Source organism: Sardina pilchardus, chromosome 11 (assembly GCF_963854185.1).
Source record: "Sardina pilchardus chromosome 11, fSarPil1.1, whole genome shotgun sequence".
In the NCBI taxonomy this organism is placed as follows: domain Eukaryota; kingdom Metazoa; phylum Chordata; class Actinopteri; order Clupeiformes; family Clupeidae; genus Sardina; species Sardina pilchardus.
This window is the reverse complement of record NC_085004.1, coordinates 29,703,004-29,718,826: the sequence shown is the minus strand read 5'-3', so window position 1 is coordinate 29,718,826 and position 15,823 is coordinate 29,703,004. Positions and strand designations below refer to the sequence as shown.

Below are 15,823 nucleotides of genomic sequence, written 5' to 3'. Positions count from 1 at the left end.
CTTTTTTAAAATGATTATTTTTGTTAGTTTCTTTTCAAGACAAATGACAACATTAGGGACATGAGAGCCAAAAACCATAACTCATTGAAACTCATTGTTTAAATTTTGGTAAAAGTTTGAACTTGAATACACACACACACACACACACACACACACACACACACACACACACACACACACACACTTATAGACAGTAGAATAGATACAATTACTCACACATGGAAAAGAAAAGTACAAAATACAAAAATAAAACAAAACAAAACAAAAAGAAAGACAAAGAGAGGCCTTTGTGAATGACACGGTCCAGCAGGAAGTGCACATATGAGACGTTATTTCCACTTACTTCTCATTGTTTTTGCTGATGGAACCAATCACTGTTGTATCAAACTTAAATGGTGTTTGAACCATACAGACGTGCAGTCATATAGGTGAAGAGGGAGTAAAGGAGAGGGCTCAGTACACAGCCCGGTGGAATGCTTGTGTTCAGGGTGAGGGTCGAGGAGGTGTGGTTATCAGGGATGTATCATGTAGTAGTAAATAAGAGGTGGGTAAACTATGAATTCTGTGATCACGGTGAGGTGGACTGTGCCATGCGTTATCATATTTTTTCAAAAGTTATTCAGACTTTCAGAGCATGAGAGGACACAAAAGGGCTTAGGGCTCTCAGGAGTCTATAAATCTACTCAGGTGCTCTTCTGCTACGGGTGAGGTTAGAATCCAAAGGAAAAAAAGGGTTAGCAGAGGCCGAGAGTTTTAGAAATATAAAAAGCCTTTAATGGTTCATGGCAAGGGACTTAAAAGCACATGGGCCTACGCGTTACGGCCATATTGGCCTTCATCAGGGCATAGACAAAGGAAGTGGTTATTCAGAGCATGTTTGATGATGGTGGAGGTCATTGAGTAATGTTTATAACAATACCAATGGTATTAAATGGTCTCTAGAGTGTTGATGAGTGTACATATTGTGAATATGAAAGTGCAATATTTGAATGTTGAAAGTTGCAATTGGTGAATAAACTATTTTGACAGGTCAATAAACTCTTAGGTGGATATACTCAATTTCTGAAATTATAATATCTATTTTCTGAAAACTTTACTTGCGTTTAGCCTCCACTACATCCCTGGTGGTTATCTAACCCAACAGACTGTGGTTTCGATTGGTTAGGAAGTTCAGTATCCAGTTGCAGAGGGAGGTTTTGATGCCACAAATACATTTTAGAAGATAGTCCATCATTTGTGTATTTAATATTTTAGAAAATGTGTTCTAAAACATATTTGTCTTAATGTAAGTAAACACGTGTGGAAGTTTCATGGTGGTTTCTATTATATCAACATTTTCAACTGTGCTTCTGCTTATCTTATTTACTTAGCGCCTCACCTAAAATGACTCACAACTGTTTAAATAATCCTTAATACAGTGACACTTATCTCAGTCCTATGAGTACGGTGGCCGAGAAGGGCCAAACACGCTCAGTTAGAGAAAGCAACTGAGCGCGTTTTGGCCCTTCTCGGCCACCGTACATCAGTAATATTGAATAGCGTGTTAGCATTCACATCAGTGGAGTCTAGACTCTGCTCAAACCTCCACACACATAAAGTGATGGCTTGCCTTATTATGTTTCATATTTTGGAATTCATAAACTTTATTTTGTTAATTATTTATAGTATTTATGATCTGCATAAACTGATAGCTAAAAATATTTAGTAATTTGTAATTGGTAATTTGAGTACTCCATATTAGTTCTTAAGAGTCATTGCACGAGAAAACCAGGCAAAACCAACAGGAGGTAGGAAGATGGGGGTCGGCCAAATCGGCTCATACTTTGTATATGTGATAAGTATGTGGAACTATGAACAGCCATATACTTAAAACCCTCAAACTCTTTTTTGTTGTGGAGTTCTGGGGCCCCTCTCAGAGAACCTCAAAAATCCAACAATTCATGGCTGAAAATGACTGAAATTGCCATTTCTACCCTGATTATCCTGATAAAGATATGAACATGAGCTTTATGTTTCCATAGAGCTTAGGTAGAATAGTTTTAAAGACCAAAAGGTGCACTAGGGGGTTATCTGCACCACTGAAAGCAGAATTTTCATCCCTCTAAAATTGGTCATTTTTAGGAGGCATTAGGTGGATGGTTTTACTGTTGCTGGACAGAGGACCATCTTCTGATTCAAAAACAATTGTCGTCTAATTGGGCCACACATAATGTGCGCCGTGCCAGGAGGGTCTTTACGGTGGGTTTTCGGGTTTTGGAGTATAATAAACCAGGCAATAATATCTCACTAAAGGGTAATTTATGGTCAATTTTTGTGTCACTGTATGACAAATTGTTAAAGAAAGCTTTAATTAACTAGAAAAGCACTCAAAGAGTGCAGACCTCTGCATGCATTGTTGTTCTGGGTTGTCATACATTTGAAACTAGACTATTCAGATCGCCGAGTGGCCATACCATGCCATTACATCGCAAACATCTGGCATTACATCTGTTTGTGATGTAATGCCATGGTATGGCCATGTGATGGCGATCTGAATATGGTTTATCATAGGCCAAAACACGACAAATCCTGCTAAAGACCCTCCTGGCACGGCACACATTATGTGTGGCCCAATTAGACGACAATTGTTTTTGAATCAGTAGATGTTCCTTTCTCCAGCAACAGTAAAACCATCCACCAAAGCCACTGCGAATATGAGATAATGCTTCTTAGAAATGACCGAAATTTAGAGGGAGGAAAATTCTGCTTTCAGTGGTGTAGATAACCCCTCGATGCACCTTTTGGTCTTTAAAACTATGCTACCTAGGCTCTATGGAAATATAAAGCTTATGTTCATATCTTTATCAGGATAATCAGGGTAGAAATGGCAATTTCAGTCACTTTCAGCCATGAATTGTTGGATTTTTGAGGGTCTCTGAGAGGGGTCCCAGAACTCCATAACAAAAAACAGCTGGAGGGTTTTAAGTATATGGCTGTTCATAGTTCCACATACTTATCACATATACAAAGTATGAGCCGATTTGGCCGACCCCCATCTTCCCACCTCTGCCTGGTTTTCTCATGCAATGACTCTTAAACTATTACACTTGTCTTTAATGTCATTATAGTGGTGGTGTGTAGGTCTAATTGAGTGCCTGTCACTTTAAGAATGTGAAGCTCGCTTTCATTTTCACAGTTCTAGCCAAGTAGCGCATAGCCAAAGGATTTGTATGCTTTAGTTTCTACGTCAAAGGAAATCTCTCTGGGATCATATAAGAGATAAGTGTCTTGCAATGCTCATTTCTGTGATTTTGGAGAGCACCACATGATAGACAGATATAATATTTGGCAACTCAAGATTTTACCAATAAGTTACTTATTTTGGAAGTTATTTAGGTTAGCAGTACAAATTTGAGAGGTGCAAGTCAGAAAATCATCTGATAATTAGCCTGGGCTATGCTACAGTATTTGTTGCTGTGTGGCCACTGCATCACTTCAACTACCGCTTACTACACAGCATGTGCTTGTGTGTGTGTGTGTGTGTGTGTGTGTGTGTGTGTGTGAGTGAGAGAGAGAGGAGAAAAGACACATGGTGGGAAGCACTGAATATCATTCTTAAAAGTAGGCTATAGCTAAGCCTACTAAATTAGGTAGTGACAATTCTAATTTCAAGGTATTGCAATACTTTTAGCAGTGGTGCACCGTGGGACGCCTAGGCTAGCCTACTAGGCCCTGCCTAGTCAAAGGAGAACAAACGCTTAGTTCATGGAGAGACAGTAGATGCAAGGAAAGTCTAGGCGCTCACCAGGTGCACCAGTGCGACCAAGGAAAAATTGTAGTCGCACCTTTGAATATTGTGGGCGCATGATCGCATTCTAAAGCCCTTAAAGACGATGAATCGAAGACTTTCACTGAATCCTCCCAAAGACGTAAGCCACTTGTCAAATGTTTAACTCATGCAGCAGGTAGGCCTACAGTTTGCGGTAGGCCTATAGCCTACTTTACAATGTGACTCATTGAGGTCATCCATAGAACCTAGACAGTGATGGTACCAACATCTCCTTGTATTATGTAATGTGTCGTGAAGGGGAATGCCAGTGTTCCAGCTGATTAACATTTACTGTCAAGCACTCCACCCGCTCTTTCATCACACCAGGAATTGGTTTTCTCCTTTTTAGTTCCTTAGTGATGGTTGTCGTCAAAGAGACATCCAAGCAGTTGCGCAAATCAATTTCCTGGCTGATTGAAGGAGGTGTGTGATGGAATACCTCATGATAAATAGTGTCTTCAGATGAGATACAGTAGCCTACTATATTCACACAGCAATACTAAATGTAACTTGTACATTCATATTGGTTTCCAACAGTGTGATTCCCACAGTCCTGCTGTGTTCACTGCCTATCTCATACTGCACCTGGGTCAGTGACTTCATCTCAAAGTGCCTTGCCTGAATGATCCTCATGTGTTCTAGCCTCTATAGGTGAGTGATGAAGACTGGCTGAAAACCCAAAGGATTTTGAGACAAGGGTGGCTCATGTTTTAGACTTAAGCATAGACTTACTGTAGCCTATGTCACTCGGCACAACGCATGCACTTCAGTCAGCAAAGCCCGAAATTCACAATTTATAACCCCCTGTATGTATATTTTGTATATTTTAAAGTTTAAAATATCAATCTGGTGCACTTTGAAAAAAAGAGAGGTTAGGCTTATTTCTATCTACTAGATGGAAATATTTCTTCTGTAGCCCAAACTACTAGCACACTAGCACATCCTCTGATCTGTCTGCAGCTTGCTAGCCAGCCTTTCCCAGTCAGAGAACTTCACAAAAGTTGAGAAATATCTGCATATTCTGTTTTTACTAATTATGCAATTAGTCTAAAGGTTCACGTATGACTCCAGTAGGAACGTAATTATAGCAGTGAAATTAAGATTAAAACATTGAACTCATTAGACCATACCTGACATGATGCCTGGCTACGTGTGCTCAGTGTTGCGCAAAAGACATGGAGGGAGGGAGGGAGGGAGGTAGAGAGGGAACCAAATGCAACAAGTCTAATATCCTGACTTCATATTTAGGTTTTTTAGCTGAATCAATATTTTTGAAAGCTGTGAGCAAACAGGAATATTATTTGTTTTTTTAAAGCACTTCAACAAAAAAAGTGCACTTTCTCTCTTGGAAGAGGGGTGTGGTTCTAGCCCCCTTTGATGTCTATGGATGCACGTGCCTGATTGTAAACCATTAACAAAAGTTTACTGTTTTATTGACCTTTTAGCAAATGACAGGTTCATGAAAACAATTGACACTATTTTGCTGTTACAATAAAACATTAAGTAAACTTTAAATGTTTACGACTAAGTCTTTAAGTCTAGACTAATTGACTGTGGTCTGCTTTGATGCCAGTTGAGCTTTGTAATTTATTTCTTTAGTCATAAAAGCAATTGGATTACAGCTTGATGCAAGTAAAATCCTGAAACACAACAGAAGACCTGTAGTCCAAAACTCAACAGCATTTTTAGGACATTACTGAGCCAAGTCATCCGTCACTGGTAGGATGTGGGCATGCGAGATACCATAGCGTTTCATTTTCCCACAGAGGTATGTGCTCTCAGTTTTAAACTTACCAGAGGGACGAAGACACATGGTACCCAGGAATCCTTCCATTCAGAGGGGAACGACCACGTTCAGGGATGATGAATGACCTCCCCATTAGCAGAGAGTCCTGAAAGTTAACAGAAACACTCATTTTGAACAAGCCATATGCTTTGTTCAGGGACATAATACAAGCCATGCCAAATAGTTAAAATCAGTATTATCATTTCTTGATTGATATGCAAGTAAAAAGCTTGCAAACTACAAGTTGTAACTTCAAGCTGCCACACATGAAGTCAGACACAAGGGGTACACTTCCTTCATTCTGTAACTTTTTCTATAACTCGTTTTATTGGTTTTTTATATAACATATTATTATTGTTTCTTTACTCTTGATGATCTCAATTACTGTATATTCTGTTAAGTTTTGTCCCTACATGACCTTTTATAAGCTCAGAAAAAAAGAACGTATAGGCCTACAGTTAGAGAGATATTATTCTGATTTCATCATTGTAGCTTGGTTACAGGGAACTGTTTATATTTATATATTCCATTAGTCATAAAACCAACTAGAGCATACCCCTGAGAATGAATGAGTCTAGGGTGTGTTCTGACTTAAAATGCTAAAATGCTTAGAATTTGAAATGTGGTTATACATCCCCCCTTTTAACACACTGTGAAATGTGTTTACCTCACTAAAACGGATTCAGAATTCACCTCACCTGCACCATCTAGTATACAAGTGAGTACCAACATTTCCCCAGCAAAGAACTACATCCTAGCACGTTTTTTCCTTCTTTTTTGTTCAAATGTCTGTATCCATTCATTGCCATTTTTGCACTTAATGAACTAATGAGAAAGCATGTGGCATGTGTCACTATAAATTCCCCTCATTAATTCATCAATTTGCCTCAGTTAACAAAATATAACAAAACAAAATACAATATGATCACATAATATATGCCTAACAAACTATACATTATGTTGGAATATAAGTCAATATGTTGGAGAAGCAAGCAGAGTTGGACATGAAGGCGTGTATAGTATGGTGGATATATCTTTGTACAAAAGGGTGTATTGTATGAAGGATCTGGTGTGAAGGATATTTGTGTACAAATATGATATGACTCTGATGAATGGGTGTGGCAGAGTGAAGATTTTTTAGCACTTTTCTGGTAAATCTGCTGATCATCTCTTGTCTGCTCTGTGGAGTGACTCACCAGCACCTGCTGTGCATAGCCATATAATGGCCAGAGTGAGCAAAGGGAGTTGGAGTGGGGGAAAACCACAACAGGATTCCAGAACCACAGCCACAAATTGCACATCGCCACTCTCTCACGGCCTTGATGTTGGTGCACACGTTCATTTATTTTCAACTCAACTGTCCACATCCAAGCATGTTTTGTTTCAACGACGAGAGGTCTCTCACATTCATACTTCCTCTGGATAGATTTGTGCCTCGCATTATAAAGACACGAGATGTTCTCAAGACCCTCCACTGTCAGGAGATAAGTGGCTGGGGCTCTGATTTGTGTTTGTGCTCCATGAGTCCTTTCATCTGCTTCTAACAGTGTTCAGAACCAGCGATTGTGAGAAGATAAGAACCTTTTGTCCGAGGAACCGGGGCCAGATCCACGAGCTGCCATGAGTGGATGGTGAGACTCAAGCGTCGTCTCGACGAGCAGAGCATAAATCTCGCCTCTGAGGGGAACACAACACGGCTCGCAAAAAAAATGAGCTTTTCCAGGACTGTCAGGCACAGTCGCTGCTCACCACCATAACATACTTAGATGTGTTATCATTCACATTCATGCTTTTACCGGAATTGCCCATGTTTTCCAACCAGTACAGATTCTCCCACATGCAGCTCAAGGACATATAGAAAGGCAAAGTGAAAGAAAACACAGTGGGCTGGCTGTGTGACAGAAATGCTATCTACATCTTTTGAAGTGCTGCCAAACAGTTCTGAGTGCTATCTCCTATATTTGTATCATTCGCAAAGAAATTATGTTTTGGTGAAGTACTGTGTTGGATGGAATGTGTATCAGCAATAGTTTAATAGCACTGATGTTTACATTTGCAGTATGGTGATGTATAGGACGCACACTGGTGTCTTTTAGAAATCCTCTGTCTCCCTATTGTTGGGCTTTAATGCCCTGCACTTGCATGTTGAGGAAGAGGAGATATGAGGACAGTGTTTTGTCAGTGATGACCGGCTACGGCTAGTTGTGTACTTCTGCTTTGGAAGAGCAAAAACGGATGTAGATAAACATTCCAGGGGCGTAAATAACATGGCTTTTCACATGGATCTTGTTGTGCATTGCCTGCAACTTAGATTAGTCTGGAGCTGATAAGTCATGACTAAGATGACCACAAATCCTGTGCTGCTGATGAAGCTGGTTTATTTGTAACTGGTTTATTTTAGCACTCCATTGCATATGTGTTATCAGCCTGCCTTCTCGGCCATCACATTTTATCTTGATTGATATGATGTCACATACCTTTTAACGCTCAAACTCTAAAAAGTTTTTAACAAATTGAAACAATTTCCTCAGCATCTGTGAAAGAACCTTTGAATTACTCTCGGGAGCTTCTGCCAATGCGTAACTCTGCCCTTCTCCCCTTCCTTCTGTAACAACGTTGTTGCTTTAAATCATGTGTTCAGTCGTCAGAGAGTGGGACTGATAAGGGGAATGGACTGGACAGCTGTCCCATCACTTCTCACTATCTTGGAGTCCTAAACTGATCTTCTCTTGTCTCTTCACATCAGAACCTGGTGGAGAACTTTCAAATACCGACATGTTGGAGGACAGATATAGGTCACATTTGCTGAAATTCACTGAACTTCTCATAATGTGTGGCCTATAAGTCTTTAGGGGGAATAGAAATTATAGAACTGAATAATGTAGACATGCACTGTACATTTAACAGTGCATTATAATAACATGGCTGAAGGCTGCTGGACTTGGAGCAATTATTTTTTCTTTGGTGTCATAGTCAGAAATTATTTGGATGCCTATGTTATCCTGAGGGATAAACCCTCTAATATCAGTTTAAGAATGAAAACAGATAACATACCAACATAGGCTACAGATATTTCAATGAAGCGATCAAATAATTAATATAACTCATATAAACTTTTACTTTACATTTACTTTTACCTTTACACATAACTAGTCCCCAACCTAATTATATACAGTATAATTAAATTCTGTTAAATTGATGAGTAGCTAACCTGGGTACACCCATGCCAGGTTAATGAGTCAGGAGGGCAAATCACACGTAGAAATGGCTGCATACATGCATGTCTCATGCACAGCCTCTGTCATCATGTGAACTGGTAGAGGGTCTGGACTAAGTATTACATTGAATGACACAGATGTTTTGACCACAATTTCTGACCACTCCTAAATGATATATCTAATTGTTCTTGTCAGTAAATGTCTCTCCCCCCCCCCCCCCCCACCCCCCCTACAGTCTGCAGAGCTGCTGACTGTAATTCCAGATGTGGGGTATGGAGATACGAGGAGGAGAGCCCATTCAGAAACCTCATGGGGGCATGTGAGGGGAAACATCCCAGCTCCCGGGATCCCGTAGGAGCTGTTTCACCCCTGAAGCCTGAGTCCAGAACAGATTGAGATAGAGCATCCTTAACTGAATCCAGCAGATCACAGACCACAGTAGGTAGAGGATCAAGTGGACTCATTTCGGTAGTGCAAAGCATAGTTAAGTAGCTGTCATCTCTACCAGATTTAAAACGGGCACAACATGAATATTTTCTGGAGTGAAAACGAAATAGGCTATAATCAGCCTGGATCACTACGTAGTCTTGCATGCCATTACCTTGTGACTGAGTCAGTGAAGAGAGAAATTGAATGATTACTCACTTTTCGCCTCTGCATACCATGGAAACATACGGATGTGTATATGACCAAATGTATGTTGGAATGACTGTACTGTTCTGGGAACGGAATCTTTCGGATGAGGTCAAAGATGATGCCATGCTCAGTTCAGGAGTTGATGATCTGAATGGTAGCTGTTGGTATACTATATGTATCGTCCCTCATATCTAGAGGCCTGACCACAGCAGAAATGTTGATGATACAGCAGGAAAGATTATGGGTCATAAGACGAAAAAGGTTGAAGGGCATACAATTATTATTTATTTATTATTTATTGTAAGTGTCCTTGGTCAGTTTTGCCATCATTTAACCAATTGGCTGATATTTGTTCTTTTTGAATAGTCCAGACATGACTATTGAGATTAGTTAAATGAGAGAAACAAGTAGGCTATTCTCCCTACTCATTAGAGTGTCAAATGTTCCAGAATTTCCCAAGATATTGTGGCAAAGCTTCCAAATCTATGACAGGGCTTTCCCTGAGGAGAACAGGGGAGGGATGCATCAGCAATGGGCTGCCTTTGGCTTAGTAAAGAAAATATCGGAAAGGGTAATGTTCCATGAAACTGGGGCAGTTTTGTTGCTTTGTTAATTCCAGCAATCCCTTGTTTTACAGGCTAATGGAAAGATAATAAGCCTCACGTTTGGTTGGCAGGGGCTTGACAAATGGGATCTGTGGGATATATCAAATATATGAACAAGCCACAAACAATCTCTGACCGATTTTATTGATAAGAGGCCCATTACAGCTCAGATTAACACCTACAGTAAGTGAATTATTATTAGGGTATTTGACTTGATCATGATAATCATGTTTAGTGCTCCTCATGAAATGTTATATATCTATGCATAACTATTTTACAATCCCAAATTATCTGTGATATTATTTCATTATGAATAAATATGCATAGTAAATAAATAGAATTATAAATAAAATGTATTATTATTATTATTATTATTATTATTTAATCAAATAAGATCTGTTCTATCCAGATCCCTGTCATCAGCGTCGGCGTGTGAAGATGGACTGTTGACCCGTGGCCTCCTGTAACACACACCCACTTAAAGGGATTCAGCCAGTCTGTTGACATTAGTGTGAGGTCAGCCGGTGTTGCTTAAACCCATAAGTAAAACTAAAGGACTCATCATTTCTCCTCACCCGCTGCAAGACTCCTCCTCCAAGGCTTGACTGTTGGGGCTGTATTAGAGACTTCAGGGGCGCCTCCTGCAGCTCCACACACAGTAGGAGAGGACAGGCGCTGCACTCCCACTCCTGTCCATCGCTCGCTTGGCTCCGTGGGGTTCGCCACTCCCTTGTGACTCTAGTGTGCGCTGTGTGCTGCTTTTATCAGAACTCAGCCGGAGAAGATACGCTTTTTTATTGGAAGTCAAGGGAGACAGGACTTATGCAGAATTTCTAAATAGTTAAAAAAAAAAAAAATTGGTTGAAAGAGTCTCTCTTCTGTTTAGCGCTGTTTGGCCACATATTCCTTCTTCCGAGACCATTCTATAGGGCGTTCCTCAATTTTTTTGGAAAGCGCCATTTTCAGGACTGCTGTCTGCGAGTGTGTGTGTGTGTGTGTGTATTTGTGAAGAAGACAAACAACGGTTTATCAATGCTGACAGAATCCAGTGGGCTGATGGGGTCGGACATCCGAGACCTGGCCGCCCTGTTGCCCGCGGTGCCCACCCTGCCAGGTGGGGGTGGTGGCTGCTCGCTGCCCGTCGCTGGCGCTCCCCAGTGGAGCCCCATGCTGGACTTCCACCCCAGCTCACCCTACGGCTCCCTGCCCACCCACTCCCTCATCAAGCAGGAGCCCGGCTGGGGGCCCACGGACCTCCACGAGGACCCCCACTGTGGCCTGGGAGCGTTCACGGTGCACTTCTCCGGGCAGCTGACGGGCCCGGGGGGCTACAGGCACGGGGCGTTCACAGACACCCCCGCCAGCCAGACTAGGATGTTTCCCAGTGGGTCCTACCTGCCAGGCTGTGTGGAGAACTCAGCAGCTCCTAAAAACCAGGGTAAGTCTCGGCAACCCATCACCCACCTACTCTTCCTCACTGTCCAAAACATCAGAGTAACTCTGTGTTATCCATGAGCGAGTCGAGTCTTCCTTCGCACACAGTCATAGTCAACAATTGAAGGAGAAATTATTTTGCATGGGTATGAAGTGGGCTTTTCAGGCTTGATTTCATGTGCTTGCAGTAATTTTAGTTGATTCAAGTCTCACATTAAGTAAATACTCGTCAACGTATTTGTGGTTTACAGCATGTAGGCTTCACTGAAGGAGAATGATGAGAAGATATTGCTGTGAAATTCAGTTCAACTCTGAACTGTATTTATTATTCTAATTTACTGTCTGCTACTGACCAACACTGAATGAGCTATGATTGAATATATTATTTAAACATTCCCAAATCATACGTTTCTTTTAACGACAAATATTCACATTGACATTAGTTGTAATGCTAACCATGTCTTTGACCAAGAAAAGAGACATTAAACAAATGTCATGTTTTTATCTATGGTGTGTAAACACCAGTGATGTGTGTGCTGCTGACGGGCAAGCGGCTGAGCAAAGCTTTTGGTGCAGTTCACTTGTGTTACGCCATGTTTCCAAATCAAGAAGTGCTACTGTTGCAGTTTTCAGTGTTAGAGTGCATAATATGTTTTTCATCATGCATTTACTATTAATCAAAACAATTTTAAGACTCTGTACTAAGAAAAATATTAGATTTCGGTGGCTTTTCCTGAACGTTTCTCTGACTTGCGTTGTTATTTGACAGTGCTGGATTTGGGTCAAAGTTGCTTTCATAGCCACACAATGATTTATACAACTAAGCAATGAGTTATTTTTGTTTTAATTTCCTGGACATGACAAAATCAGTGACTTACAACATGCTATTTGCTTAAGATTACGTGGTCATTTCCATTTACACATGCTAAAGCTGCGTTTATCATGTTTTATGGGTTCATCATAATTCTTCCTCAGTCTTCTGAGGATTTATTGAAGGGGCAATATGACAGAAGGTCAGTATGAATAAACAAGCAAAACTGGACTGTTTTGCATTTGATTAAAGATCCTCAGGAAAATTGCAATCAAGGGGCCAAGTAGAAGAAACAAGAGTGAAGTCATAATGCCCAGCTGTGCTGAGTCAGAGTAAACCAATGAAGCATCAGGCCCAGAGACACAGAGAGGACTAAAAACTCCCTTCTTCCAGTACGACTAATCCCAGGGGTCAGGAAAGCCAAGTCGGTGTTTCCCCTGAAATGACTCCCTTCTCACCTTCATTCTGCATTGGCCGCTGTGATGGAGAATTATTGTGAGGGGATCATAAGCTAAACTGTAATAGCAAATGACAATTTTGGACCGTTAGCGACACTGAATATCGTGTACGGTGCGTGCCATGTCTCTGGGCAAACATTAGACCTGACAAGCATATTATTCTGAGATTTCTCTAAATTTACATCTTTAAATTATTGTTCCGTGAAAGCAAACTGGGTGCCAACTTTCCACTGTCTCCACCATGCACAGTGAGCAGTAAATAATGCCTCTCTGGGAGATGGACTCAGTGATCCAACCCGGGAATAAGGGATTCAGATGAAGCCACGCAGCACTGTTGGAAATAAGCGTATAGCTTCCCTTTCCTCCTTCTGTCCCAGGATACAGCACCATGGCCCTGGATGGGGTACCAGCATATGGCCAGACCCGACCTCACCTCTCCCCACAGCCGCCCAGCCACACATTCAAACATGAAGACTCCATATCACCACCGACAACCATGGGTATGGACATAACATCTTTAAAAAAAATCTCTTTCATTCTCTGTCTCTGTCTCTCTCTGTCTCTGTCTGTCTTCTCTCTAATGATATCCCTCCCTCCCTATACAATATCCTTAGCTTGTTGTGATTTGTATACATACATGCATGTATGTGTGTGTGTGTGTGTGTGCGCATGTACGTACACTTTCTCTGATGTCATTGCACATCTGTGAGTGTGTGTGGGAGGGGTGCGCACAATTTATCACTGTGGAGTTAAACGTCCATTAACTTCCCCACGACACTTGAGCCATTTGCTGTGAAGTCACACCGAGGTTAGGTTTTCAAATCAAGACAGTAAATGATGGCAGGTCTCCCTACACAAAGCCATGGGTGACTCGCGCTGGTCACTTAGCTGGTGTAAATTTTGTTGGAAACGTTCATTTGAGGAAGCGGCGTATAGCGAGAGTCTGTTTGGAATGTTATGAGCCACCGGGGGCCAAGTTCCCCACATGAACCGCTGAGAGCGATGGAGGGAGCCTTCACTGGTGTTTTGAATCAGAGGGAAGAGGGACAGGTTTTATGGCACAGGCGAAGACCCTGCTGTTATCATAACTTAGCTGAAGCAAGAGGTCGCACTCTGCTCTCCCTGCTCCTCCGGGGCCCTCTGTTTGCGCTGTTGTAAAATGGCCTGTTTCACGTGTAAACAGTGCTAAACATCACACACTCCTGTGATCAGATTGGGCCAACCAGGAGCGCAGAATTCACGGAGCTGGCCCGAGTAAGGTCACTCACTCTAATATTTTACTGTCTTGTACTTTATCATGACACTCTGCATGAGATAAGCAATAACAAGGCGTCATTTATTACCTGAATTTCACCAACATCTCAGTTACTCAAAATAGCAGAAAGAGGTTGACTGATGACCTCTGTTGCAGCGTGTGTAATTCTTGCCATTTTTGTTTAATCCTCCAGGAGAGCCTCAGTACTCGGCCCCGCCCCCTATGTACGGCTGCCACACTGCCACCGACACTTGTGGAGGGAGTCCTGCTCTTCTCTTAAGAAACACATACAACAGGTACAGTTAACAGTGCACAACCATGGCTGGACACACAAACAAACAACATTGACTGACAGCAGAATAACGGCCTCAATCAAGTTATATGTCTATATGTCTCTCTAAGTGATGCTATGCTATGCTACGCTATAGTGTGTGTACTGCTGTAGCTGGGGACAGGGATGAGGTGGTGCGGTCACCACCAACACAGGATGTCCCCTCAGCTGCACTGTATCAGACTGTGACCTTTGCTCTTGTGCAGCACATGGGTGTTTCTGTCCAGCATAATGCTGAACGCCAAACCTCAAACGGCCCGAATGTCTGGCCATGTATGAATGGGGGGATATTCAACTGATAACAAAAAGAGGAAGTGACTACAGTCGGAGAGGAAATGATTTTTTTCCTTCAAAAAAAAAAAGTAACAAAGTGTGGAATGAGTGATGGAGACCTGGCATGAATAATTAAATCCTGCCATTTTCTGTTTCAATACAAGACGAAGATACGACCATTGGAATTATGGTTTAAGCATTTTGGACACCTTCAACTGAAATGAGCAGACACATTGCTGCTTGAACTCACTTCAGTTGCTATTTATATCTCAGGAAGCCGACCTGGCTGAACTTAGACTTTGATTTTATTTCGTATTTCTATTGGGGACAGGACAGCACATCCCTGTCTGGCAGACAGTGGGGCTTCTCCATGGCTCCCCCCCCTCCTTCCCCCCCCCGGCCTCCCCGTCGCATCCATCAGTGACTCCTGAGTACAGCGGCAGCGCGCTGATGGGTCCGATCTGGACTGGATGGCCGGCGTAAATCCCCGCTAAGCCAGCAGTGCGCTGGGCTGTCTGCTCGTAGGTTAAGAGCCGAACAGCAGCCCTCAGCAGGCCAAAATAAACTCACAGTGATGTACTGCCCGCTTCCTCCAGAATTCCTCATCTCGGCCTGGCTTTCCCTAGAGAAATGCCGAGGCCGCCTGGAAGCCCAGGAGGAGGAGGAGAAGAGAGAGAGAGGAAGACTGTGATAAAAAAAAGTGGGAAAGAGGGAAGAGTGTGAGATGAGGTGAAGAGAGGGAGGGAAAGCGGAGAATAGAGGAGAGGTTAGTCAAAGAGAGTCGGGAGAGACGAGAGCAGCATGGTATGATATAAAAACAATAACAAGGCCTTTCTCCATCCTGACTTTTCTGCAAATGAGCTTACATTCCATAAATACTGTTCCCACTTTGTTATTGAGAGAGGGGGACACGGAGAACCCAAAATAACGGAACTGGGGTTGATAAGAGCTGATAGGCCGTCCCAGCTCCGCTGAAGCCCTCCACCTCATCTTAACTCAAACGCCTTGGCAGCAGGCAGCCGATGGGAACTCTCAAATCACGTCGTCCCATCCCACAGTCACGGCCTGGTACCAGCAGCGGCGGGCGGAGGTGGATGAATGAAAACAACTGCACCGAGAGGAGGCTTAAGTATCAAAACTGGAACATAGTTTACCCAGCGTCTAAACGGTCATCATCTCTCTGGCTGGGAAAAGACTGCCCTGTAAGA

General features: G+C 42.2%; 1 protein-coding gene across 1 annotated transcript in view; it reads left to right on the top strand.

Annotated features, from left to right (window-relative positions):
* The first annotated feature begins 10,910 nt into the window (after window positions 1–10,910).
* The window catches only part of wt1b (WT1 transcription factor b), an 11,976-nt gene continuing 7,063 nt past the window's right edge, over window positions 10,911–15,823 (top strand). The window contains exons 1-3 of the mRNA XM_062548536.1: window positions 10,911–11,491; window positions 13,134–13,256; window positions 14,205–14,307. Of these exons, the coding sequence (XP_062404520.1) occupies window positions 11,086–11,491; window positions 13,134–13,256; window positions 14,205–14,307 (632 nt within the window). The 5' untranslated portion in view covers window positions 10,911–11,085. The remainder of the gene's footprint in view (window positions 11,492–13,133; window positions 13,257–14,204; window positions 14,308–15,823) is intronic.